At 49.0% G+C, this 26,775-nt stretch overlaps 1 protein-coding gene across 1 annotated transcript; it reads right to left on the bottom strand.

Moving 5' to 3' along the window:
* Positions 1-3,504: 3,504 nt before the first annotated feature.
* Positions 3,505-14,336, bottom strand: LOC309961773 (cytochrome P450 2J2-like; the record flags this gene model as incomplete). The annotated part of the gene is given in 10 exon segments (XM_082839269.1): positions 3,505-3,887; positions 3,890-3,950; positions 8,621-8,746; positions 8,750-8,805; positions 9,598-9,739; positions 10,151-10,324; positions 10,812-10,972; positions 11,680-11,829; positions 12,512-12,674; positions 14,166-14,336. Coding segments are annotated over 10 exon segments (1,587 nt in total).
* Positions 14,337-26,775: the final 12,439 nt, after the last annotated feature.

The following is a 26,775-nucleotide window of genomic DNA, read 5'->3' as shown; positions in this document are numbered from 1 at the left end:
ATAGTGACTCCAATGCATGTTTTTCACACCACGAAGCAATTCTGACATGATCTACCTGGAGATTCCACAGGTTATGGGCTAAGTCCCGCAGGACTGCTCCCATTCCCCAATTGTGATGTCAGTCACAAATTCAGGGTATCACCCGTGCCTCTGACCAACAGGCTATAGGCACTCCTGTTGCTTGGGAAATTCCAAGGGTTTGAGGAGCTTTGTGCCAGGAACAAGGGACAGAGACCAGATGCATTTCTTATTATACCACAGGGGTTCTAACAGGGAGAGAACTGACAGAGGATTAGGAGAGTGATGCAAGAAGTAGTTGTATCAGGGCCCACTTTATTTTCTCCACACTAGAGCCTGCCTGGGTCACCAGAGGCTGCCAGCCCTGGGAGGGGATCACCCAGGCAAGAGAACCCTAGGCTTTCTGCTGCTTTCTGGGACCCTGCTTGCCCAGAGGGCCCCACTCTGGACTCCCCAGGCCCTGGGTATGGTTCCACACAGAAAATGAGGTGTCTGTGAGAAAGCGTCAAGATTTCTGAAAGCCTATAAGAGAATATTACTCAGCCATAAAAACGAGTGAAATATTGCCATTTGCAGCAACATGGATGGACCTAGAGATTATCATACTAAGCGAAGTCAGATAGAGAAAGACAAATATATGATATCACTAATACGTGGAATCTAAAAAAATGATACAAATGAACTTATTTACAAAATGGAAATAGACTCACAGATATAGAAAACAAACTCATGGTTACCAAAGGGGATGGGGGAGGAAGGGATAAACTAGGAGTTTGGGATTAACATATATACACAACTATATATAAAGTAGATAAACAACAAGGACCTACTGTATAGCACAGGGAACTATATTCAATATCTTGTGATAACCTATAATGTGATAACCTTTTTTCACAAAAGAATCTAAAAAAGAATATATATATATACACACACACATATATAACTGAATCATTTTGCTGTACACCTGAAACATTGTATGTCAACGATACTTCAATTTAAAAAAAGAAGAAAAAAAAAGCCTAGAAGAACTGTACATTTGCTTGCAAAAAGGCCAGAGGCTAACTAATACAAGTTTCCTCATTTCTGGCTGGAATTTTCCCAGCTCAGTGTAGCAGTTGTGGATGAAAAAATTAATAGTCGATCTAAGAAAGAAATGGAAAATTTTACTGGAACCAACCCGAGGATTCTAACCTGGGAGACAGTCTTTCAGAAAGCTCTGAGGACTGTTCCACCCATTAGAGGTCAAAGCACAGTTATGTACGTTTTTGAGACAAATATACATCAAATGACGCATTATTGACAATTTACACAATCCAGATCTGCACGTATAAAGCGAATAGTGGGTCGTGTGTCATCATGGCCCCTTACGAGATTAAGAAGGAAGGTTATCTCCTAAGGAGGTCTGGTTAACGCAGATGCACGACACACACTAAAGGGGAGGGAGGAGGCCCAAACCGGCAAAGAAAACTTTTGTTTAAATTTGTTCTTGTCTTGCCATAAAATATGAATTTTATTTCATCACAGTGATGACTGATGTCCTACTAATTAGAACTGTTGGTTCATTCTGTCCACTGAAAAAACACACAACGTAAGAGCGAGAGCAGTGAGTTTCAGTTTTATTCAGGGACTGTACTGAGGACTGTAGCTCGGGAGACAGCCTCTCAGAGAGCCCTGAGGAACTGCTCCAAAGAGGGAGGGGAGGGGCCGGTATGTATATGAATTTTTTGGTGGAAAATACATGTAGTTAAGCATTACAAAGGTTACTGCTAATCACAAAGTTAATGATTTTAGTGCTTATCTATCTATGCATAGGAAAATGCAAGAATCTGGGGGTCATTGAAATTCTTCCTGAGGTAAGCATCTTAACTATCAAGGGGCCTTTATACCCAAAATACAGAACGCTTCAACCTGTTTTTTCCATCCTGAATTCCCCTCAGAGTGCATTGTCATGGGTGACTACACTACCACTGGTAAGTGGGTTGCAACTTAACCCTTTGTATAAGGGGATGATGAGTGACACCCTTTGTTTGTTTGTTTGTTTTAATTTTTATTGGAGTATAGTTGATTTACAATGTTGTGTTAGTTTCAGGTGTATAGGAAAGCGAATCAGTTATACATACACATATATCTTTCTTTTTTAGATTCTTTTCCCATACAGGCCATTACAAAGTACTGAGTGGAGTTCCCTGTGCTATACAGCAGGTTCTTATTAGTTATCTACTTTATATATAGTACTGTGTATATGTCAATCCCAATCTCCCAATTTATCCCTTCCCCTGCCCTTATCCCCTGGTAACCATAAGTTTGTTTTCTACATCTGTGCTTTGTTCTATTTGTTTACAATTCATAGGTACATCTTTTAAATAAATCAAAGGAGAAAGGTAAGACATTTCTTTCTTAGAAGTCAGATTTACTGAGATATGATTTATACACAATAACATTCACCTTTTTAAGTAACAGTTCGATGATTTTTGACAAACACATACAGTTGTGTAACCATCACCACAATCAGGATACAGAACATTTCCATCATCCCAGAAAGTTCCCTTGTGTCCCTTTATAGTCAACCCAGAACCCTACTCCTAGACCTTGCCACCAGTTATGTTTTATGTCCTATAGTTTTGTCTTTTTGAATATCACAGAAAATGGAATTCAGATAGTATGGTTTGTTGTGAACAAATAGTTTCATCTTTTTTAGTTAAATACCAGGAGTGAGACAGCTGGGTTGTATGGTATAATGTTAATTGTACCAGGAATTCCCAAACTGTTTTCCAGTGTGATTGTACCATTTTACATTCCCATCAGCACTGTGTGAGAATTCCAGTACTTGGGCTCAGGGCTTTGTTTTCAGCAATTCAAATAGGTGTGTAGTGGTATCTCATTTTGATTTGAATTTTCTTAATACAAGTTATTCTTTTTTAATAAGCAAGACTTGTCTGGAGACACGGTGTTTCAAACCTTGGGGCATCCTAATTTGCTGGCTTTGCCTGATACAGAGAGTCGGGAAGATCTTTCCCTGTCCCGTGTTGGCAGGGACCTGCACTTCTCGCATCCAGTCAGTAGAGGGCAGGAGAGGACAGAAAATAAGCTTCCCAGGTTTTGGACTATCAGGGGCCAGCATGGATAATACTTGGATGCACTACTGTATTTATAGTTTTTCTCAAATGCCTCTCCCTCTGAACCTCTTTAGCTGCCACCTTGTGAGGCCTGACTCCCCAGATTAATCTTGGGAAGTGATTCAAGGCCAAACCTCTTAACCAACCTTGCAAAATCCTAAGAACTGAGCTACCAAAACTGAGCCACCTTTGTAGAGTCCTTAATACGTCTACTCTCCAACGTCACTCACCAGAGCCTGTGTTAGGGGGAACCACAGGCAGCTGAGTTGGTGAACCTCTGTCCTTCTTCAACTTTTCAGGAGCCGAAAGAGACTAAGGAAGGTCTTTTTGGGGGACAAGTCTCCAGACCGCCCCCGCGCCCTGCCATTGGCTACACGCCCTCCTCTCCAGGACCTGGGTTGGGGCAGTTCAGATGGGGCACGGCACAGATCTTCTGGGGCCGGGGCTGCCGAGTGCCCCCAAAGACGTACTCCCGCCTGAGCGCTGGGCTCCCCTCTGGCAGTTGGAACCAAAAGGTCCTGAGGAGGGTGGCCAACATCAGGAAGAGCTCCATCCAAGCCAACTGGTCCCCTAGGCACACCGATGCCCTGTGTGAAGGAAAGGTCAGAGGTGGCAGCTGTCCCTGTGCCTGTCCTGTCACACCCACCACCCATGACCCAGTGCTGTGTCCAGCACCTGCAGAGAATGGCAGGAAGGCCTCACTGACCAGGAAGTTTCCATCCTTGTCCAGGAAGTGGCCAGGGTTGAATTGTTGGGGGTCTCCCAACACTCAGGGTCACAGAGCACAGAGGCCAGGTTGGACAAGATGATGGTGCACTGCAGAGAGGAGCTGGTATGGCTCAGGGAGCTCAGCTGGCCCAGCACCCAGCCCTGATGCTGGGCTGATATGAGCTCAGAGAACACTCGGTGTGCAGAGGAGAGTTGCCTGGGACCAGCGGGCCTCAAAGAGATTCAGCAGACAGGCCTTCACATCAGTGAAGTTGTTGGGCATTATGCTCTCCTGGCTAAGGGGCACCCACCTCCATCCTAAAGACTCCTGGCCCAGGCTAGAGACTCAGCTTCTGCCTCCTAGGAAGAGGGCCAGTGGCTATTGGGCATGACTGGAGGGGACCAAGTTCTGCACAGGGCAATGAATATTGGCGCTGTGTGTGTGTGTGTGTATGTGTGTGAGAAAGAGAGAGAGAGAAGAGAAATGGAATGGCAGACAAACAAAGTGAAAGAAAGACTGAGTAACAAGGCAGATAGAAGAAGAGACAGAAAACTTCAATCCTTAGGATTAGGGAGAGGAGAGAGTGACCTCTAACCCTAACCTAACCCAAGCCCTCACTCTACCTCAAAGAAGTGAATAACTGGAAAGAGAATCAGACTGAACAGATGGGAGAAGAAAGGAGCCAAAGGCTCCCTGTTGGTGACTTCAGCTCCTTATCACGTGGGCCCTGGGCTGACCAGGAAGCCAAAGTGGAACCAGGATGGGGTTGGCTATGGACCCGGGACCTGGGAGGTGCAGCTCCAGGTGCTCTGAGGAAGGCCTCATAGCCTGTGGCTCATTAACCAACACCAGAGAATTAAACTGGTCACCCCTGTGGGGACTAGAGAACTGGCCACGGGATTCTCAGTTTTGACAAAGGCATCTTGAAATTAAAAACTCAGCAGTTTGAAGCCTGCACACCAAAGAGAAGCCGGTGAAGAATGCAGAAGTTCAGACAATGTAAATACTTTCAGAAGGCACTTTTCTTTTTTCTTCTTCTTCTTTTTTTTTTTTTTTTTAGTTGCTCTACTGAAGCCTTAAGGGAGGGGCCTGACCTTAGCCATCCAGACTGACAGGCACCCAGACCTCTTTACTCCGTGGCTTTAATCAGAGGGATTGGGAAGCACGTGTTCTCGCTGCTGCCTGAGTGAGCTGTTTGTTTCTTAGTTATAGTCCTGGGAATTTCCCTCCATTTTCACTACCAGGGATGAAGTAACCTCTGCATTACAACAGTTCTTAATAATCACCTTCAGATGCAGAGGCTCCTGGCAAGATGCTCTTTTCCCTCCAGAATTATTTATATCCTGTTCTGGGTAATGTTCTGGACTCCTTGCAAAGTGATTAACTTATATTAATTTGTGGGACAGGCTCAGACCATAGCCTACCCAGCACACAACATGGGCAACCCTCCTTCTCCTACAAATTATAGAGCCATCTGCCTGCTGGATACCTCCTGGGGATTCTATCCCAACTTCTTCCCAGTAAATGGCAGCTTGGAGTTTACAATCAAATAGAATGTCTGAAGAGAGACAGGCTTGAAGCGCCACCTCCGTATTAGGGACCATTGCTGTTGTCGCTGTCACTCGACTGAACCGTTTAGGAATATCTGTAACATTTATTGATCTACGGTCAAGCTTTGATTCTACTTTCAGGAGACATCTCTCGCCCAAGTTGGAAAAGCTCAGTATTGATTCCAGGCTGTTAATGGCTCCCTGGAGCTCTTATCACAGAACACCTCCTAGAATCAAATTGGCAGGAATGGGCTATTAATAAGGAAATTTCTAATCCCAAACGACATGAAGCAGAGCTGAACCTTAGTTCCCTCCTTTTTAACTTGACCTAATTTGGAACAACTCTTGGACAACCAGGGCCTGGGGGCTTCTACCAGGATAACAGCAAAATGAGTTGATGACATGGTCCTATCCTCACAATTAAGGAGACGTTTGTCTAACCTCTGAACTTGATGGCCAAATACTGCCAAGGACTGTTCAGTATTAGCCAATCTGGCAGACCAATAGACAATGCCAAACACCTCCTTCCAACATGCTGATTTACTTACCTTCCTAAAGAGGCATTTCTAGAGCAATATGAACGGCAGGGAGTATGGTAGAGCAAAAAATTTGGAATCAGAGGGACATGAATTCGAAACTCAGTTAAGTACCTTACTAACTGTGTGTTTGCGGCAGTTACTTGAGCTCTCTTAAACTATCTTTAAAAAAAAAAAAAAAGATTAACAGTAGCAACAGCATCTAAAGGACAGGGTTATTATGAAGAAAAAAATGCATGGAGACAGGAATCTCAAGTCTGATCAAATTAATAAGAATTTAATAATCACATTCTGGCAGGGCCCTTCCTGTCAAGTCTTCCCTGAACCATGGTTGTAAAAGTTGAACAAAGATTCTCATGATGGAAAAAATTGGGCCCCCATACCTTCTATCCCCATTGTTTTCATGGTGCACCACCTTGTACCACTGAGGCTTCCACCAGGGACAGGCTGGAGCATCAGTGCTGAGCCAAAGTCCCTTTCTGAGGAAAGTCTTAACACAGCGCACCTCCGTGCATAGGGCACCAAGATGAGTGACTCTGTTTCATCTTCATTAAAATGGCAACCTTGCCACCTACACACATGTGCTACATTTCCTTTAAAATGACACCCCACTCCCAAAATGATTCATGATGCCTGGCATTCACTCCCCGTACAACCATCTCCCCTTGAGGGTGGGCTGGCTCTAGTGACTCACTTCTAGCAAACAGAATATGGCAAAAGTGATGGGATACCACATCTGAGATTAGGATACAAAAAGACTGTAGCTTCTGTCTTCTCACTTGCTCTCTCTAGTGAAGGTCAGCCGTTATGTTTTGAGCTGCCCTATGTAAAGGCCCCATGTTAAGGGACTGAGGGTGGCCTCCAGCCAACAGCCCAGGAGAAACTGAATCCTGAAGAAAGCAATGCAAGTGCTCTGACAGTGGAACCTCCCCATGGAGCCTTCAGATAAGACTGCAGCCCCAGCCAACAACTTCATCATAACATCATGAGAGACCTTGAATCAGAGGCATCCAGCTAAGCTGCACCTAGATCCCTGACCCACAGAAACCCAGATCCCTAGCCCACAGGAGTGCTGTTTTTGTAAGTTGCTAAGTTTGGGGGTAATTTATTACATAGCAAGAGAGATAGACAACTGATTCAATAAATATCTCTTATCTAGGATCTGCATGACAGTCAGTCATTGTGAGGACTGAATGCTGTAGTGGACTCAAAGCCCTTAGCACACAGTAAGGCTTGGAAAAGAGCAGGAATTATTATGTTATGATCCAGTTCATGTCAGAAACCTGCACAGAAACCTGTTTCAAGCTGAATCACCAGAGAGCTACAAACCTGAACTCTATTTTTTAACTCCATGCAGAAATGTGTTCATGTTAAACTTTCATCGTTTAAAATGGGCTGAAGAGGGCTTCCCTGGTGGCGCAGTGGTTGGGAGTCCGCCTGCCGATGCAGGGGACGCGGGTTCGTGCCCCGGTCTGGGAAGATCCCACATGCCGTAGGGCGGCTGGGCCCGTGAGCCATGGCCGCTGAGCCTGCGCGTCCGGAGCCTGTGCTCCACAACGGGAGAGGCCACAGCAGGGAGAGGCCCGGATACCGCGAAAGAAAAAAAAAAAGGGTTGAAGATAAGAAGCAGCTACCATATGAAAGAATATTTCTGTATCTTTAAACTCCTACTGAAGGCACCACCCAATACATCGTCCACGGGCCCTCAAAAAGGTATTCTGATTGATGATCTTCATAATAACTTCTCGAAGGGTGATAAGCCAGTTTTCCTGATTCAGGCATGCCTCCTTTTATGACATAATGCGAGTCATACCTAATTGGGATTTCCTTTTTTGACTTGATCCAGGGAAGCTCAGACTCAAGTTTTATGTACATATACAGTGGCTGTTCTTGACCTAAACAGTTTGATTTAACTTTATTCCTCTATCTCTCCTTATTCAGTACTTGTTCTCTTAACCTAGTTATAAAATGAAAGAAATGAGAAAGGCGTTTCTACTAGAAATCAGTTCTAAGGATGTAACACAAAATGCAGACCAAGCCTAAGGCACATAAATGGCAAATAGGCTAAAAGTTCACCAATAAGGGTTAAGAATTAGAAAACATCCATCTGGTGGAACATTATGCAGCCATTTAGAGTGACGTGGAACAGTGGTTTTCAAAATGTGGTCCCGGGACCCAACGCATCCACACCACTTGGGAATCTGTCAGAAAGGCAGATTCTCAGGCCTCACCCCCAATATTCTGGGAATGGCTCCCAGCAACGTACATTTTAGCAAGCCCTGCATGTGATTCTGGTGTACCTAGAAGTTTGGGAACCAGTAATGTAGAAGAATCAGAATGATATGTTAAGTGAAATGAAGGATTCAGAGTTATACATTCAGCATAATCACAGCTACGTAAAATATATGTGGACAAAAAAGACTGGAAAGAGGTGCATTAAAATGTCTGCAGGGGTTACTTCTGAACAACACAGAACATTTAAAAATATCCCTAATCGAGTGTATTCTTTCGCAATCATAACTCTCCATCCTGAATGCCATAGATAGAGATGAATGGAGGGATGGATGGATATTGACTGAGCTGGCAGACAGGCAGAAGCTGTAGCAGGTGGCTGTGCTGGGCAGGCAGCCCAGCGAAGGGTGCTTTCTGCAGGCACTGGATCGAGCATGAGGTCACGCTGGGGCCACCTACCTTGGGCACGGGGTGGCCGTGCACATGGGTGGAGGTCACGCACTGGCGCACGGCATCTGCGGTCATGACGCTGCTGAGGCGCTGCACCTCATGGACGGTGCGGGTGTAGGGCAGTAGCTCGTGGTCCTAGTAGCGGATGGCCCGGGAGGTGCCCAGCACCGCATCCAGCTCCCACTGCACCCTCTCTGCAGGCGGCTCTGCGTGGGTCCCGGGAAGGGCTGCAGCCCGACCTCCCCACCACGCCCCACCGTCCTCGTCCCCACCCAGAGACAGTCGCCAAGGTTCATCGCCCGTAGGTTGCCCTACCCCACTCAGCCACCCCTGGTCCCAACAGTGGCAGTCCCTCTCTGAGGCAGAGCTTGTGAACAAGATTTTGCAGGATTTGCTCCTCCGAGGGGAACTTGAGGGAAGGGCTAGGACCCAGATTTCAGCACCCACTACGTGCCAAGTGTTCTATATACGAAGAGTCCTATGGGGTAGGAACTGTTGTCTCCACTTTACAGACAAGAAAACTGAGGCTGTGACAGGACAGGTACTTTTCTGAAGGCCACAAAACTAGTGGAACCAGGATCTGAACTCAGGTCATGGCCAGTTTGTCCCTGAGAGAACTCTAGCCGCCCTTCTTTCCTTTGTGATCTTGGTGGACGTTGACACAGGGCCTGGCACTTAGTAGGTGCTGGATCATTACTGAATGGGTGAAATAATGTTGCCTCATTTCACACTGTTCCTAAGTGGTTGAGTTACTTACCCAGGATCACTCAGTCAGTAGCAGGGTGGGACTAGAAGTCCCCACCCCCCAGCCCCTCCATCTGATTCAAAGCCATGAACACCTCCCACACCACAGCAGTGAGAGCAGGACCCACCCCTGGGGCCGCAGACCAAAGACAGTGATGGGGACAGGTTCCTTCAGCCCAGAAGCCCACAGCAGGGGTAATGGGCATGGGGCAGTCAGCAGGGTGTAACCATGGCCCCCTTACCCTGGATGGCTCCATGCTGGACCACGTAGATGAGTGCCCAGCACAGGGTAGTGGCCGTGGTGTCGGTGCCTCCCAGAAACAGGTCGACCACTACCTGGATCAGGTTTTCTTCATTGAATGTGGAGACAGGGTCGTCCGTGGCCTGGTGGGTGGGGGATGAGTGGTGGGGAGAGCAGCTCCGAGTCTGAATCTCTCCTCTCACAGAGCCCTGGCATCTCCCTGACTGAGACCTGGCCTGTCCCTAAACTTGTGGGACCAGAACTCCTCTGGGGTCAGAAGGGCCTGAGTCCCAGGACTGCACTGACTTTTGAGGGGGAAACTGCCCTGACATCAGCCAGGTCCCCTGCTTCCCACCCTACCCATGTCTGCAGGAGCCAGCGCCGGCCTGGGTAAAGATAGGGAGGGAAAAACCCAAACGGCTGCTGCTTCAGCGTGCTCTGAAAAACTGAGGCCAGGATGAGGAACTGAGGCCGTGGCCTTGAAATGAGATGCAGCCGGGAAGACAGCCCCCTCCGTCCCTCCCTCCCTCTGTCTGCAGCTGTTTCAGGCCCACCTTAGTGATCTGGGCCAGGTAGCAGCTGATGAACTCCTTGGGGTCCTCAGGTGTCCTGAGTTTGTGTCTGCTGATCTCCCGGCAGATATAGCCTCGCACAGCCTTCTGGTACCTAAACATCTCCTGGTGGGGGCCTGGGAGGCGGTGGAAGGCCCAGGGGAACAGATCATACAGCTGTGGGGGAAGAGGCCTGCCCAGGGGCTGCTCAGGTGCTGACCCTGAGCCAGGGCAGCTCAGAATGGTGCTGGGGGCACCAAAGTGGTCGGGAACCTCTGACATGGGCCTCCCAGGACCGCTCGTCATCTGGAAACTCTCCACACTCCCAAAGTAATCTAGGCAGTAATGAAGGCAGTAGTAGCAGAGACTGGACCCAGGGCTCAGCTAGGATGTCGCAGGCCCAGACAGCTGTATTTAAGGGGGTTTAACCTGTCTCTTACTCCCTGCCCACACTTCCATGCTCAACCACAATAAAGGAACTTTGATGCTGTGAATCGTCATTTTGCTGAGCAGAGGCTGCCTGAGGAACCCAGAATCAGGCCCCATGGCCTTCCTCCTGCCTACCTGACACCCTCCCTGCTATGCCCTGGCTGAGGCCCCTGCCTACCCTGGGCCCCCAGCTGTCCAATGGTCGGCACACCTGCCTCCCCGAGGGCCAGCTTACCCTGCACCAAATGGTGCTGACAAAGGCCAGGCCAAAGTCGATGGCTTGAATCAGTTCCTGGAAGAAGGGATCCTCCAAGAGGAAGCGGCGGCCAAACACGAGGGCCCCAATGACTCTGGCCGTGGACGTGACAATGTGTACCCGAGGGTCGAAGGGTCTACCTGAGAACAGAGGGGCAGGGCTCAGGGCGAGGAGGCAAAAAGAGCACTGCCCTGAGTGTTCATCCAGTCTGTATAAGGTCACTCATTGCATCACTCATTCATTCCCAGTCTTCAGTTATTCACTCAGCAAATGCTTACGGAGCAACTTCTATGAGCCAGGCTTGGTGACAGGCGCTGGGTTTGCAGGGAGAGGTGTGGGAGACAGACCCATTTAAACACACTAGAACGTGGGGCAGGTATGTCCCAGCTGGGAACAAAGGATGCAGGGACCAGCTGTGCCTGGGATTTGGGGAGGGCTTCTTAGGCAGGTGATGTCAGCCAGGTCTGAAAGGAGCAGTGGTTTCTCACAGGGAGGGAAGGGGAGTGGATTAGGACGTTCCAGAGGGGGAACAGCATGTGCAAAGGGTCTGTGGTGTAAAAGGCTCGAGATGTTGAGGGAGGACATTTCCCCATCTGTAGAGAAGGGCTTCAGGCTTCTCAATGGACTGGACGTTCCTGGGCCTCTGTCTGCCCACTTGCCCACCTTACAGAAACTCCTGATTTATTGATGTAGCACAAATCCCCTACTGGACCCGCAAAGGGTCCACCCCTTTACACACACACACACACACACACACACACACACCCCCGAGGGCTCAGCCTCCTTGCAGGAGTGTGCTTGTTTGTTGTGGAGGGATTAGGGTGGTCCTGCCCCAGCCGCTCCTTACCCTGCTCCTGGTGGAAGGCCTCTGCCAGCTCTGCTGCCTCTCCCTGCAACTGCAGCTCCAGTGCCAGCTTGCCTAGGTCTAGCTCCCGAAGCGTTGCCAGGCAGAAGCGTCTCTGCTGCCTCCACGTGTGCCCATTGCTGCAGATGACCCCTGGGCCCGGGTTGGGGGACAGTCAGCAGCCCGTCCCAGCCTCCCAGGCCAGGGCCACCTGGCTCTCACTCAGGCAGGGAGAGCAGACCCCTGGGCAGCCTTCCCAATCAGCTCGCGGCTGGTGCTCTGACCGAGGGGCATTTGGCGGTCATGTGGTCCGTGGGCCTGGTACCATCAAGGTGGGCTCAGCCATGCCCTCCTCCCAAGCTGCCAATCTGATTTTGCCTTTAAGAGTCCCCACAAGAAATGCAGGAGGAGATAAAGAAGGGAAGGGAGGACGGAGCCTGGCGGGGAGGAGGCAGGGGGAAGGGCATTTGCTGAGCCAGGCGCTGTCCTGGGCACTCTTGGCTGTAGGCCTCACTTAATCTCCCCCACATCCCGGGGAGGCGAGAGCAGCCACTAGCCCCATCTAACAGACGGGCACACTGAGGGACGGAGAGGGAGGCTGCCTCTCCCGGTCACACAGCTGGCAGGGGCACAGCTGAGACTTGACTCAGGTCTTTTTGACCCTCCAGAGCTGGTTCCTTCCCATGCTGCCCCCTCCCCTCACACAGCGGTGTTTGAGGAGACCCGAATCCTCCTGGCAGATTCCTCCCTGTGAACAGTTCTGGGTCACCCCAGGGGACTCCTGAGTGCAGTCACCATCCAGCCACCCCGTTCCCAGCAGAGAGGGCAGCCTTGCCTCTTTCTCCAAACACGTCCCGGAAGAGCGGGGTGAGGGGCCGGCCTGAGAACTGCTCCGAGTTGGAGACCAGGGCTTCCTTCACCACCCAGAAGCCACTCAGCACCACCACGGGCGTCGGGCCCACCCACACGGTAAACACATTGCCGTGAGCCTGGGCCAGCTGCGGAGGGACAGGGTCCCAGGGCTGCAGAGAAAGCTAGTTGGCCCCATTCCCGGGAACCTTCCTCTTGGCATGAATCTCCACCTTCTCGCACCCAACACTTACCTCGGGTGCACCTTCTCAGAGCACCCGCCACCCTGTTCGTCAGACAAGCCAAACCCTGGGTTCCCACAGCCAGCACTAGTGCCAGCTGGGGTCACATCACAGGCTCCCTGAGCACCTAGAATAGTCAGGGCCCAGCACTTACACATACGGCGTCTGGTTTGGACCCCAAGGGTCCTGGGAGGTGGGTATGCTCTACCCATTTTACAGATGATAATCAATTATAACTATACTTTCTTCAGGGCTCAGTGTCCAGTGTGGCCTTTACATATATTACTTGAGTGCACTTTCAGTATAAGTGTGCGAAGTAGGTATCATAATGTCTGGTTTATGAAAATGGAGGCCAGGGAATTCCCTGGCGGTCCAGTGGTTAGGACTTGACGCTCTCACTGCCAGGGGCGTGGGTTCAATCCCTGGTCGGGGAATGAAGATCCCATAGGCTTCACGGTGTGGCCAAAAAAAGAAAAAGAAAAACAAAGAAAGAAAATGGAGGCCAAAAAGAAAGCAAAAGACCAGGGCTTCGTACCCAGGTGTCCCGACTCTCAGTGCAGTGCTTTTCCTACTACATGAGGAGCCTGGGGATCATGGTCATCTAGAATCTTCAACCAGAATTTTATAAAATACTTAGTCAACATTGATGAGAACTGAGCATTGTCATGGGGAGGGGAATTGTCTCCTCCAGTTCTCAGCAGTAAGTCAGCTCTGGCCCGGATTTCAGACCCCCCACTCAGGGCAACAAAACCCTCCCACTGGTGGGATCCACCCACCCTAGAAGGGGGCTTGGTGTAGCAGTGCTACCTGAGTGTGCCCTCGGGGGTCCCATTCTCCCCAGTTCCCATCCCAAGTGGCTTTTCAGAAAATTCCTTCCAGCCACAAACAGTGCTCTCCTGGAGCAGAGTCCTGTTAAAGAGTTTTCTCCACCTCATAACATTGGCAGTGGAGCTCTGCCGCAGAATCCTCTTGGGTGACCTCTGTGCAAAGTTTTTTTTTTTTTTTCTTTAAAATATTTATTTATTTATTTATTTGGTTGCTCCAGGTCTCAGTTGTGGCATGTGAACTCTTAGTTGCCGCATGTGGGATCTAGTTCCCTGACCAGGGATTGAACCCACGCCCCCTGCATTGGGAGTGTGGAGCCTTAGCCACTGGACCGCCAGGGACATCCCTGTGCAAAGTTTTTACATTCAATGTTTGCAATCCACCAACAACCCTGCATTTGACAGATGAGGAAACTGAGGCTCGAGGTCATAGAGCAAGTGAGTGGCAGGTGCAGGATTCACCTCCCCAGGCGTGTCTGAGCCCGGTTCCTTGCTTCTAGTGTCCCTGGGCTGAGAGAGAGGGTCCATGTGCCCACCTCTCCGGAGGGCCTCCAACTCAGGACGGATTCCCTACCTGGAGAAGTGTCTCTGGGTGCAGCTGAAAGCTTAGTTGCCATAGGTTTCCAAGGATGGGGAAGGGGAAAGGACCAGGAGGAAGGTGGCTCCTTTCCCAGTAGATGGTGCCAAGTTTCAGGAGCAGGAAGGAGACAGCCAGCAAAGCCAGCCCGCTGAGCAGGGAGAACATCTTGGGCCTGCACGTCCCTCACCCCTTTGCCTCCAGCCCTGGGCTGCCAGTACGCTCCAGCCTTCTCTTTAGCTCTGTCCGGCCACCCTCCTCTCCAGTGCCGTCTGACCTCCGCTGTTATCCCAGCACAATCAGGCAGTGTCACGTTGGGAGGCAATCCCAGGAGTCTTCTCACAATGGAGTAAATCCACTTGGTCACGCTAGTCACACCCAGGCCTGGCTACTCAGCAGGGCCACAGGGGCCCGGCCTGGGACAGGTTGGGACAACTTCATTCCCAGAGCAGCCTCACCTCTGGCCCACGGAGCTCAACCCCAGTCAAGGTCCTCTCGGCCTCTTCCTGCGAGTCTCAGTCGACCGCCCGGGTCAGCTCGGCGAGGGACGGGGCAGCCACTGGCAGCGGTGGTGTCTCCCCTCGGGATACGCTATTCTGGCTCAGCACGATGCAGACTGTGCTCATCTCTCCTGCTCCCCTCTGCCCAGGTGCTAAACAGTCTCTCTGGAGGCCTCTCCAGCCTCCCAGTCACCCCCACCCCTGCTCCAGCCTCTGGCCAGCTTGAACTCTTCACCTGCCCGGGATCCTCGTGTTTGTCAGTTGTCACTTTCTGTAGCCTTTGCTTTTATCTCAGCTGTCCTGGAGCCAGATTGCTGAGTCGAAATCCTAGTTCTCCCCTTACTAGGTGAGGACCTTGGGTAAGTTATTCAGCCTCCCCCTGCCTTGGTTTTCTCATTTGTACAATGGTGATGATAATTTTAGGCACTGCCTCAGAGAGTTGTTGTACCAGGTGTGGCGGGAGATAAATGGTTCACTCAAGTTGAGTAAACTGAAGATAGTTTAAGAGAGGTTTACAAAGGTGTGTGGGCAGGAGTTAGTGGAACCATAAGGCACGGTGCAGTGCTCCAGGGTAGCCACGCGGGGGCGTCCTGCCCACTCAAGGCTGAGAAGGAGAGGGGCATCGATTAACCAGTGTGGAGTTTCAGTTCAGATAGATGGAAAAGCTCTGGAGATGGATGAGAGTGGTGGCTACACAACAATGTGAACGCACTTAATGCCACTCAACCGTACACTTAAAAATGATTAAAATGTGGGAAATTCCCTGGCGGTCCAGTGGTTAGGACTCCTTGCTTGCACTGCAGGGGGCCCAGGTTGGATCCCTGGTCGGGAAACTAAGATCCTGTGAGCTGCACAGTGTGGCCAAAAAAAAAAAAAAAAAGATTAAAATGGTAAGTTTTATACTGTGTATATTTTACCACAATTTTTAAAAAAGCCAAGGGACAGAGACATCAGTAGAGGAGCCTGGAGCCCTTAGTTTGGTGGAGACCCACCAGTGACTCTTGGTGGACCATTGACAAGAGCTCTGGCCTTCAGTAGTGAGATGCAGCTGGTTTATGGCAATCCTGCAGAAAATAAATACCTCATCCTCACTCCGCTCTACCCTCTGATGTCTGTAATGTAATGTGCCTCCCGTTGGTCAAATCCAATTAGAAGCTGGAGGGCAAGAAATCCCGTAGAAAATGTAAAATGGTGCAGCTGCTTTGGAAACCATCTAGCAGTTCCTCAAATGGTTAATCATAGAATTAGCACATGATCCAGCGGTTCCACTCCTAGGTGTATACCCAAGAGAAATGAAAACATGTTCACACCACAATGTGTACACAAGTGTTCACAGCAGCATCATTCATAACGGCCAAAAATGATGAATGGTCTATCAACTGAGGAATAGTTCTCAGACTTCACTCTGCATGTGGAAACCCTGCACTAATCTCTCCATCCACACAGTCAGTCCTTCCCCATCTCTATGCCTTTGCCCATGTAGTTCCCTCTGCCTGGAGGCCCTTCCCCCATGTCTCCTCCTCTAGAAGTTCCATCTATCTTCAAGGCCTCTCTCACCTGGATGTGATGACAAGGATGCTCCCCTCACAGGGCTGTTGGGAGGATGAGCTGAGACAATGTGAGATGAAAGTGCTTGTGGATAATGTACACACTGGTACAAATACTGTTACTGCTGCAATTTCCACAAAACTGCTGGCTTCCACTTTTTATAAGTTGCCTTCCCCTCTCCAACATGTCATGTTCCTTCTTCCTCAAATTGTTGCTTAAGAGTCTACACTTCTCGAAATGCTTCTCTAGCCAAACTCACCGGTCTCTATCCACTACCTCCAAACACCCCAACCCTCTCCCACAGTGGTCCTTGCCTTGGCTCTGTTAACTACATGGGTGTCCACTCCATCTCTTCCACAATATGACAAGGTCCTAAGGGCCTTTCTTTGGGTTTCTCCAGCAGTGTCACTCGATTGCTCAGAGTCCCAAGGTGCCATTAGGTAACGTGGACTTACTAACAAAAGGACCTGGTGGCCCCCCAGGCCAGTCCCACGGCTCACTTTCCTCTGTGTGAGCACACCAGTGTCCACTGCATGAGAGCTCTTTCATGGTGGTCCTTCCACACACGTTTAGACTTTTGCTTTACCCCCTTCTCTCCCCCACTGCAGTGTGGGGACCTTGGAATATCTCACATGTAACCTAGTGCAGCACCGTTGCAGCCTTTGAGGTAACTCAGATGGTTCTGGTGGTTTGGGCACATGAGGATGCTGTTCTGGGGACGGCTGGGGTGGGTGGTGCTGGCAGGCATGAGGGTTTTAGTAGAGGCTTTTGCACAAATGCAGGGAATTGGGCAGTGGCTGTGACGGTGACTCTGGTTTGGGAGATTGTCGTAGGACACAAAGATGGGTCGGTCATCTGTCTTGTGACCCACTGACCACATTTCATTCGGGTCCAGCTACATTCTGGGTGTCTTGGCTAGGTAGGAATGTTTCTCAAAATCAGATATAGCATTTGAAGCCTTTTCTTTAAGACACAGAAATTTATTCCCTTAATGGGAGACTCGCCTGGTCAACATTTCTAAGTGTGTTGAACTTTGACAAACTTCCTCCCCTCCTTCTGGCTCCTGAGGGTGGGATGTGGCTCCTGGAAGAGAGACACACACAGCACACAGGGCCAGACCGCAATCAGATTCTAGGGATGGCAGGTCCAGGACCTGGAACGGAGGCTCCAGGACACTAACCCCCTCCTCATTGCTTGGCCAAGGCCCTCAGTGTTACACTGTGAGGTGTGGGCTCCCCAACAAGATGGTGGAGGTAGGCCACATGGTTCCCATTTAGAGGGAAGTCCCCATGCAGTGTCTGATCCTGTGGTAGCCCACCCTCAAGTCATACCTTCAGAGATGGTCCCCTTATGATTCCAGCCACCATCACCATCCAGGCCATGGGGCTCCCTGTTTCCTGTTTAGAATTCTAAGCCAAGGGCAGACAAAGCTCAGACCCCCATCTCTTATTCCTCTGGGAGCGACTCAAATCAACTAAAGATGTCTTGGCTGAGAACCTGCCCTGTGTGAGGTACCTGCCCATCAAATTCCTAAACCAGTGCTTTCTATGACACTGTGATGGATGTTACTATAAGCAGGTAAGGTAGGGGATCCCCGGAGAAAGAAAACCAAGCAAGCCTGGCTTTCTGGACATAAAAGAAGCCATTTTTGGCCTAAGTCATTTGTGATCTATGCCTGGCCACAATGCTGGCCCTTGATCGTTAAAAACTAACTATCCTAAGGGAACAAAAGAATGCAGAAACAAACAACTGTTATCAGGCAAGAGAAGTAAAAATAGCAAAGGTAATATGGGCTGTCAAGACTCCCGGTTCTGCTACCACGGTAAACATTAGCCTGAAGGGTTCAACCACCAGATCAACTGGAACCTAAGGGATGATGATGTTGACCTTTTCTGACCCTCGTGACTCCAATCAACTAAAGCTTGGACTCTGTAGACCGCCCAGGCCCCTTTATGAATAGACATCTACACTTAGCTTAAAACGCCCCCAGTTTTGCTGTTTGGGGAGAAACTGCTTTGGGAAAGATCCCAGTGTTCTCCTTACCTGCTGCGAGGAGTAAATCCTTCTCCTCTCCTGCTCTTTGGCTTGGGTGCATCTTTTGGCTCGACACCCACCAGGAGGCGAACCCAGTTTCTGCGTACCATTATTGCTTCTGTCTTACAGATGAAGAAAGCAAGGGTGAACTGATTTGCTCAAGAAAGTGGTAGGGCTACAGTTCTAACCCAGGTCTTCTGTCTCCAAGTTCAGTTTTCTCTTTCCACAGCTGCCTCTCAGCTGGGACAAGCCAACATACTCAAAAGGGAGTTTACTAAAGGCCAAGAGAAAAACAAATGTGAGAAACCCTGAGCCAGTCATGCTTCCAGAGATCCTGATGCGGCTGTAGGGGCCTCCTTCACAGGGCCCAGGCTGGTCCCGGGTCTGGCTTTGCACCCTGTCTGATGCTGCACCCAGGAGCCCCTTCTTCAGAACTGAGATGCCTTTTCCACTCCTCCTTTCTCTCCTCTCCCCCACCCAGGGGGACCCCCTTCTGTGGCCCCTGGAGAAACAGTGGCTATGGACAGCATATCACAGCCTCAACCGAGGGGCCTGGGCCCCAGGCAGGAGGTATTCTCCAAAATAGACTGCTCCCTGCAATGTGATGGATTCCAGATAAAAGGCTGCTTCCTCCCACCTCTAGATCTACCCAAACCTGGGCCTAATCCATGCTCACTTCCACTCCACACCCACTCCAGCAAGGTTTGGGCTATCTGTAGCCCCACCCCTACCTCTCCCTCCACTCTGAAGGGGAGGAGACAAAAATAAGGAGGTACGGAGACCACTAGAGATAAGAGAAATAAGAAGAGGTGAGGGAGGAGAGGTCCCTAAAGTTATCTCCGTACACGTGAACAAAGAGAGGGACTTGTACTTCCTACATTTGTGTTGAATTTGCACAATGCGCCTTATGCCTCCTGGGAGTAAGTGGGAAAAAATACAGGTGGCCTCCGGACAGCTAGATGAAGTCCCCAAAGAACTGGAGCTATTTCTGGGGAAGATCGGGAGACCCACAGGTCCCTAACTGAAGGAGGGTCAGACTCAGAGACCATAATACCCAGGCAACCGGGACAACGGCCGGCCCTAAAGGACATGTCATGCTTTGCACATTATAACATTAATTGTGCCTCTTTCATTCTCCAAAGTATCCCAGTTTGACCACTCCCCATGAACACCCTACAGCCTCCGACTCCGAAAGTCTCCAGGCTTTGCAGGCAGGGAAATGATGATGTGATGTCTCACTGTAATGAGATCTCGGCATTGAGAATTCTGCTGAGCGTTCCAGTTCCCACAGGGAGTGGCTTGCTTTCAACCTCAATTTGAGAGGGGGAGTGGGGCCACAAAAGACACTCCCATGCGCCACTCCTGTGCCCCAGGAGTAGGATCCCAGGGCTCGGGAGGAGGCTTGGTGTCTGAAGAGCGCGGCGGAGGGTAGCCAACACCCTCCCCATGCACACGGGCACACCCACACCCAACACCTCCTGCCTTCACGGAGCTCCGGAGTAGTTGAATTATTCATCAAACCAGAACGATGTTTTCATTATACTCAGCCTATTCCTCTTATGCAAACAAGATTTATGGAAGTTTTTTGTTAAAAATATTAACTATGTTTTAAACAGTCAAAAGGAAAGACCCAAAATCTTACGGAGGACACTGGAAATAGACGGAGACAAATGTACTTACAGTGCCTGAGCTTAAGAATAAGAGTGGAGACACCATGTGTTCCAGAATCCCCATTGAGAAGGAGAGAATTTTCCCAGTAGCAAATTCTGAAAGGGATTTACTGTGTGGACTATTATCTAGAGACAAAGTTGTCAACAGAGATTTTCTGGAAGACGAGCAGCAGCTTTCCTCATGGGTCCATTTCTGAGAGTGACTCTAGTACTGACCAAGGACAAAGAATTGAAACCAGAGGAGTGACGGTCTCTCTGTAAGTACAAAATGGCTCGCCTATTGTGGCGTGATTTACAGGGAGAATCCGATCATACCTAGGAGTGGGTAGTATCACGTCTCTTAGTCAAACACTGTTTTGCTTATCTAACTATGAATGCCAACTGTTGTATCACATGGTGGGTGGCCAGGACCGAGTACCTACAATCTTGACCAGCTGCCAGGCTCCCAAAAGAAATAACCACCAAGGATGCTCTAGGCAAAAACCCTTCCACTGATCACTTCAAGGCTCTGCCCTCTGTGAGGCAGCTTGGTGGGTTAGTCTGGACAGTCTGGTGCAGAGGGCTCCTGGGGCTGATCTCAGGGAGGCCCAAGGCCAAAGGCCTTTTTGGCCTTTTGGCACCAGCCCCGGGCTCACATCCTTATATTAGACCCTCAGACCTTTCCACACTCAAGGTGAGAACGCATGACCCCAAGGTCATTACCATTTCAAGGTAAAGAACACCGCTGACAGGAGCAAAGGGTGTCTGTACAACCCAGGCCAGAACCGGTCCAGGCACCTCCCCAGTTATGAGAGAGCCTGGCTGCTCTCAGCATGCTGGCTGCATAGAACAAGAGCAGAGAATCATGGAGGAGGAAGGAGGGAGAGAAAAAGAGACAGCTACAGAGAGCACATTGTTTCAGTCTCTCTTCTTTTTCAGCCGCGAGCTCCATGTGTCTGTTTTTGGTCTCCAGTGGCCAGCAGAGTGCCCAGCACTTAATGGATGCTCCAGAAATACTTTGGGGGGAAAGGAAAAAGTCCAGAGGAAGCTAGAGTCCAGGTATCGGGAAGCTGGGAGGGAAGAGATAGTTGGGTCAATAACATGGGAAGGAGAAGTGAGAGCTTGGAGGGAAGGCCTCTCTCATAGGCCCATGGGGATGAGGTAGGGGAGGACCCCAAGTGGGCCTGTTGACACATTTTCTGTCATCAGTGGACAGAATGGTCCCAGGACCACAGCCCACTAGATTCTTTGTCAAGGACACAAAAGGTTGGTCAGGACAGTGTCCCTCAGCCCCTAGAACTGTCTGGGCAAGGTGAGTGTCTTGGCCCCAGCAACCGTGTGCCCACACTCCTCCCTGGCTGGCACTGGGCCAGTCCTGGGTGTGTGATGGGGCTCCTCTTCAGGAAGGCGGCTGTACCATAGCTGTGGGAGAGCAATTCCAAGCTCTGACAGTTCTCACTCAGGCAGCAGCTGGCTTGGTCTTCCTATGCTGAGTCCACCAGAGGGGGTGGGTGGGAGTTTGCCGGAGCCCAGGCCAGAGACAGCAGCAGGACAGGGAGAAGATCCCAGGAAAAGAGGTGACCCCCTGCCTCCAAATACACACCATCTCCCTTGTGGGAGCTAGGAGGGATGGACACAGTTCTGGAGCTATGCTTCAGATGAGGTTACCAGGACCCAGGTTTTTCAGGACATATTTGTTGATCCATGTTAATCAGAACTGGAGCTGGAAGAAATCTTAGAGACCATCTGGTCCAGCACATTCATTTATTCCTGAAGCAACTGAGGCTGAGGTCATCAGATGCAAGAGAACCACTAGAAGTCTAGAATCAAACTGTCTGGGTTTGAATTCTATGTAATTTACCACGTACTGGATGTGTGACCTGAGAGAACTTAATCTTCATGGACCTGTTTCTTCATCAGCAAAATGTGTTTAATAACACCTACCTAGTGCAATAATTGAGAAAATTAAATAAGGTCATATTGCAGGCGCCTCCACAGTGCTTGGCGCACAGGTGCTCAGATAATATGAGTACTCTCTTTCCTTGTTGAAGGTGACAACACTGATAGGTTATAAAGCTTATTAGGTTTAAAACATTAATTAAAATACAACAAATCAATACTTATTATGAAATAGACATGAGGATTTTATGAGACTAGTATTTTGTTTCTATACCTGTAAACAGGCTCCAATGGGTCACTAATTCCCTGCAGCAGAGGTGGCTAGATGTTCACCAAAGCTGTTTTGTCCTCAAAGCAGTTTTTGCCTCCTGGGCAAACAGCTAGACATTGCCCAGCTTCCCTTGCAGCTACAGAAGTGAGCTCTAGCCAGTGGAATTTGAGTGGAAGTAATATATAATATCTTTAGGTCTGGCCCACAAAAACTTCCTGTTCAACACGGCATGCTCTTTCTTCCCTGGTTTACTAGCCCACACAGAGGATCTGGCTGAGGACTTCAAGCCTAGAGGTTGGCAGAATGACCAGAAGGAGAAAGCCTGGGTTCACGAGTGACTCTCACTCTCCCCCTCCCAGCACCACACTGCTCTGTGACAGGGTGGGGTCATTGTGATAAGCTGCTGAAAGCAGTTAGCAGATTCTGACTATCTACTTGGACTCAGGGAATTATAAGCCATGAGAGGACAGAATGGTGATGTGGAAATTGCCTTTAAAAATCAAATTTAGGGCCTCCCTGGTGGCGCAGTGGTTGAGAGTCCGCCTGCCGATGCAGGGGACAAGGGTTCGTGCCCCGGTCCGGGAAGATCCCACATGCCACGGAGCGGCTGGGCCCGTGAGTCATGGTCGCTGAGCCTGCGCATCCGGAGCCTGTGCTCCGCAACAGGAGAGGCCACAACAGTGAGAGGCCCGTGTACCGCAAAAAAAAAAAAAAAAAATCAAATTTAGGGACTTCCCTGGTGGCGCAGTGGTTAAGAATCTGCCTGCCATTGCAGGGGACACGGGTTCAAGCCCTGGTCCGGGAAGATCTCACATGTCACGGAGCAACTAAGCCCGTGCACCACAACTACTGAAGCCCATGTGCCTAGAGCCCACGAGCCACAACCACTGAGCCCATGTGCCACAACTACTGAAGCCTGCGCGCCTAGAGCCCATGCTCCGCAACAAGAGAAGCCACCGCGATGAGAAGCCCGCACACCGCAACGAAGAGTAGCCCCACTTGACACAACTGGAGAAAGCCCACATACAGCAAGGAAGACCCAACGCAGCCAAAAATAAATAAATAAATATTTAAAAAAATCAAATTTAAAGACAACATGGAAAACTGAAACAACCTAAATATCCATCAAAATTGGATTGTTTAGAGACTTTCCTGGTGGCGCAGTGAATAAGATTCCATGTTCCCAATGCAGGAGGCCCGGGTTCGATCCCTGGTCAGGGAACTAGACCCCACATGCATGCTGCAACTAGTTGCATGCCAAAACTAAGGAGTCTGCATGCTGCAACTAAGGAGCCCATGAGCCTCAACTAAGGAGCCTGCCTACCACAACTAAAACCCAGTGCAAGCAAATAAAAAAAAATTGTTCATATAAAAAGCACATCAAAGTCATCTTCTCAGTGAGACTGGACAGCCTCTCTATAATTTTACCCTCTGGTGCCTTCCCTGCTTTATTTATTTTTTTCCTGGACCTTATCATTATCTAATATTCCATATATCTTACTGACTGCCTGTTCTCCCAATAGGATGTAAAGTCCATGAGGGCAAGGATGTTCTCTGTTCTTTTTTTTTTTTTTTTTTTATGTTCTCTGTTTTATTCACCACTATACTGTCAGTTCTTAGAAGTGTCTGCCTTATACTAGATGCTCAATAAATACTTTTTGAATGAAACAAATAAGTGAATCTCTACAAGACAATGCTATAAAACTATTAAAATCATGTTTCTGAAGAATATTTGACATGAGAAAATGTTCATAATATATTAGTTGAGATCATACAAGTTGTATATGTAAGTTATCCTAATTTTATTTTTAATGACTTTTATTTTATTTTGGCTGTGCCGTGAGGCTTGTGGGATCTTAGTTCCCCGGCCAGGGACTGAACCTGGGGCCATGGCAGTGAAAGTGCCAAGCCCTAACTACTGGACCGCCAGGAAAGTCCCTGAATTATATTTTAAATGAATAATGCTGTTATGTGTTTTTAAAAAACGCCTGGAAAAATACAGATCAAATTATTAACAGTGGTTGCCTTTTTCTGTAGGGAGTGATTAAGATGCATTTCTACTCTCTACATTTTTTATGTTTAAGTGCTACTTGGATTTCTAACAAAAATGCATACATAGTATTTTTGATAATTTTTTAAAAAGGAAAAAAATACATGTTTAGAAAAAGCTATAAAGAATACAACCAGGCATGAAGAACCTAGGGGCAAGACAGGAATAAAGACGCAGACCTACTAGAGAATGGACTTGAGGACACGGGGAGGGGCAAGGGTAAGCTGGGACAAAGTGAGGGAGTGGCATGGACATATATACACTACCAAACGTAAAATAGATAGCTAGTGGGAAGCAGCTGCATAGCACAGGGAGATCAGCTCGGTGCTTTGTGACCACCTAGAGGGGTCGGAAAGGGAGAGTGGGAGGGAGGGAGACGCAAGAGGGAAGAGATATGGAGATATATGTATATGTATAGCTGATTCACTTTGTTATAAAGCAGAAACTAACACACCATTGTAAATCAATTATACTCCAATAAAAACGTTAAAAAAAAAAAAAAAAAGAAAGAAAGAATACAACCAGGGACTTACCTGGCGGAACAATGGTTGAGACTCCGTGCTTCCACCGCAGGGGGCGATCCCTGGTTGGGGAACTAGGAACCCGCATGCTGCATGGCACAGTCAAAAACAAACAAACAAACAAAAAACCCGTTCAAAAAAAGAAAAGAGGGGTCTTCCCTGGTGGCGCAGTGGTTGAGAGTCCGCCTGCCGATGCAGGGGACACGGGTTCGTGCCCCGGTCCGGGCGGGAAGATCCCACATGCCGCGGAGCGGCTAGGCCCGTGAGCCATGGCCGCTGAGCCTGCGCATCTGGAGCCTGTGATCCGCAACGGGAGAAGCCACAGCAGTGAGAGGCCCGCCTACCGAAAAAAAAAAAAAAAGAAAGAAAGAAAAGAGGGCTTCCCTGGTGGAGCAGTGGTTGGGGGGGTCCGCCTGCCAATGCGGGCGACGCGGGTTCGTGCCCCGGTCCGGGAAGATCCCACATGCCGCGGAGCGGCTGGGGCCGTGAGCCATGGCCGCTGAGCCTGCGCGTCCGGAGCCTGTGCTCCGCAGCGGGAGAGGCCATAGCGGCGAGAGGCCCGCGTACCGCAAAAAAAAAAAAAAGAAAAGAAAAGAATACAACAAGATAACACTGGCTATTTTTGGGTGATGGATGCCTCAGTATTGTTGTGAAACCACCCCACAATGTAATGGCTTAAAAACATTTTATTTTGCTCAGGAATTTGGGGACAGTTCTGGCTGGCCAGTTCATCTCTGATTTACGTGACATCAGCTGGGATGTCTGGGGCTGGAGGTTTCACTTCCAAAATGGCTTTTTCACTCACATGTCTGATGTCTCAGTACTCCCTGGCCTCACTCCATCTCCATACACTCTCTCATCTTCCAGGAACCCTCCATATGCTTTGTAAATCTCACGGTATGCTGGTCTCCAGATAGCTGCACTGCTGACATGGTGGTTGGCTTCCAAGAGGCAGGAAGTGTGAGCTGCTAGGCCACAAAAGGGCTTTGTGCAGAACTGGCACAGCACCACCATATTCTGTTGGTTAAAGCAGCCACAGAGCCCACGCAGATTCAAGGGGGTGGAGAAACAAGACTCCACCTCTTGATGGGAGAGTAGCAAGGTCACATTGCAGGAAAGCCCATGAGATGGGAGATGCTGTGGCAGCCATGCTTGTAAAACACACTACCATGGTAGGGTTCAGGCAATTTTGGGTTTCTTCACTGCACCTATCTGCATTTTCCAAATTTTGTACAAAAAGCATGCATTATTTTTATAATAAGGAAAAAAATTTATTTAGAAAATATGTCTCACGACCATGCAGGCAACCATCAGTGCAAGGTAAGGTTTCTGTGTGCCCCCCCCACCCCGTGACTCATTTCCTCTCAATGCTAGGCCCTATTTCCAGGTGATCAATCAGGAAAGGGGTAGGAAAGGAGCTGTCACATCACTAAGCCACACCTCAAATGCCGACCAGGGATTGAACCCGGTCCCACGGCAGTGAAAGCGCAGAGTCCTAACCACTGGATTGCCAGGGAATTCCCGAGGAATCAAATTCTTTTTTGTCATGACCACAAAGAAAAGTCTGCAACACTGGCTTCCATTAACAAATATTCATTGAGCATCCACGTATAAGGCATGATTCAAGAGTCAGCTAAGTAGTGTCATACTTATTAAGCACCTTCTATATGTAAAACGTAATACTTAAGCCAGGAGTTATAAGGTATACAAAATATACCTTATAATTAAAGGTATATTTAATAAGATGATTTACTGCCTTCAAGTTTATATTCATGGGCTAAAATATAAGGAAATAATCAACCATTATATGCAGAGCAAACGGAAATAAACCTTAAAATAGATTTGTGAGCAAAGTGTTGGAGGAACCCAGAGGAACTTAGTTTTAAGAGAAAGGCTTTGTGGAGGACACAGTATCTGAACTGAGTTTAAGAAAAAAACCATGGCTTTGTTGAAAAAAACCATGGCTTTGTTTGCCAAGAGAGAATCAAGGGATTCCAGGCTAAGAAAATAGCAAAGACTTAAAGGTGTGAAAATATTGACTTGTGTTTGGAAAGATTGAGTAGAAAAGGAGGGCTGGAGGCAAATAATGGACACCCTGACTGCCAAACTCAGGAATATAGGCCACTCTACAGGCA

Source organism: Leucopleurus acutus, assembly GCF_964270905.1.
Source record: "Leucopleurus acutus genome assembly, chromosome: 5".
Taxonomy (NCBI): Eukaryota; Metazoa; Chordata; class Mammalia; order Artiodactyla; family Delphinidae; genus Leucopleurus; species Leucopleurus acutus.
Note: the sequence above shows the minus strand (reverse complement) of the source record. Positions and strands in the feature narration are given on the sequence as shown.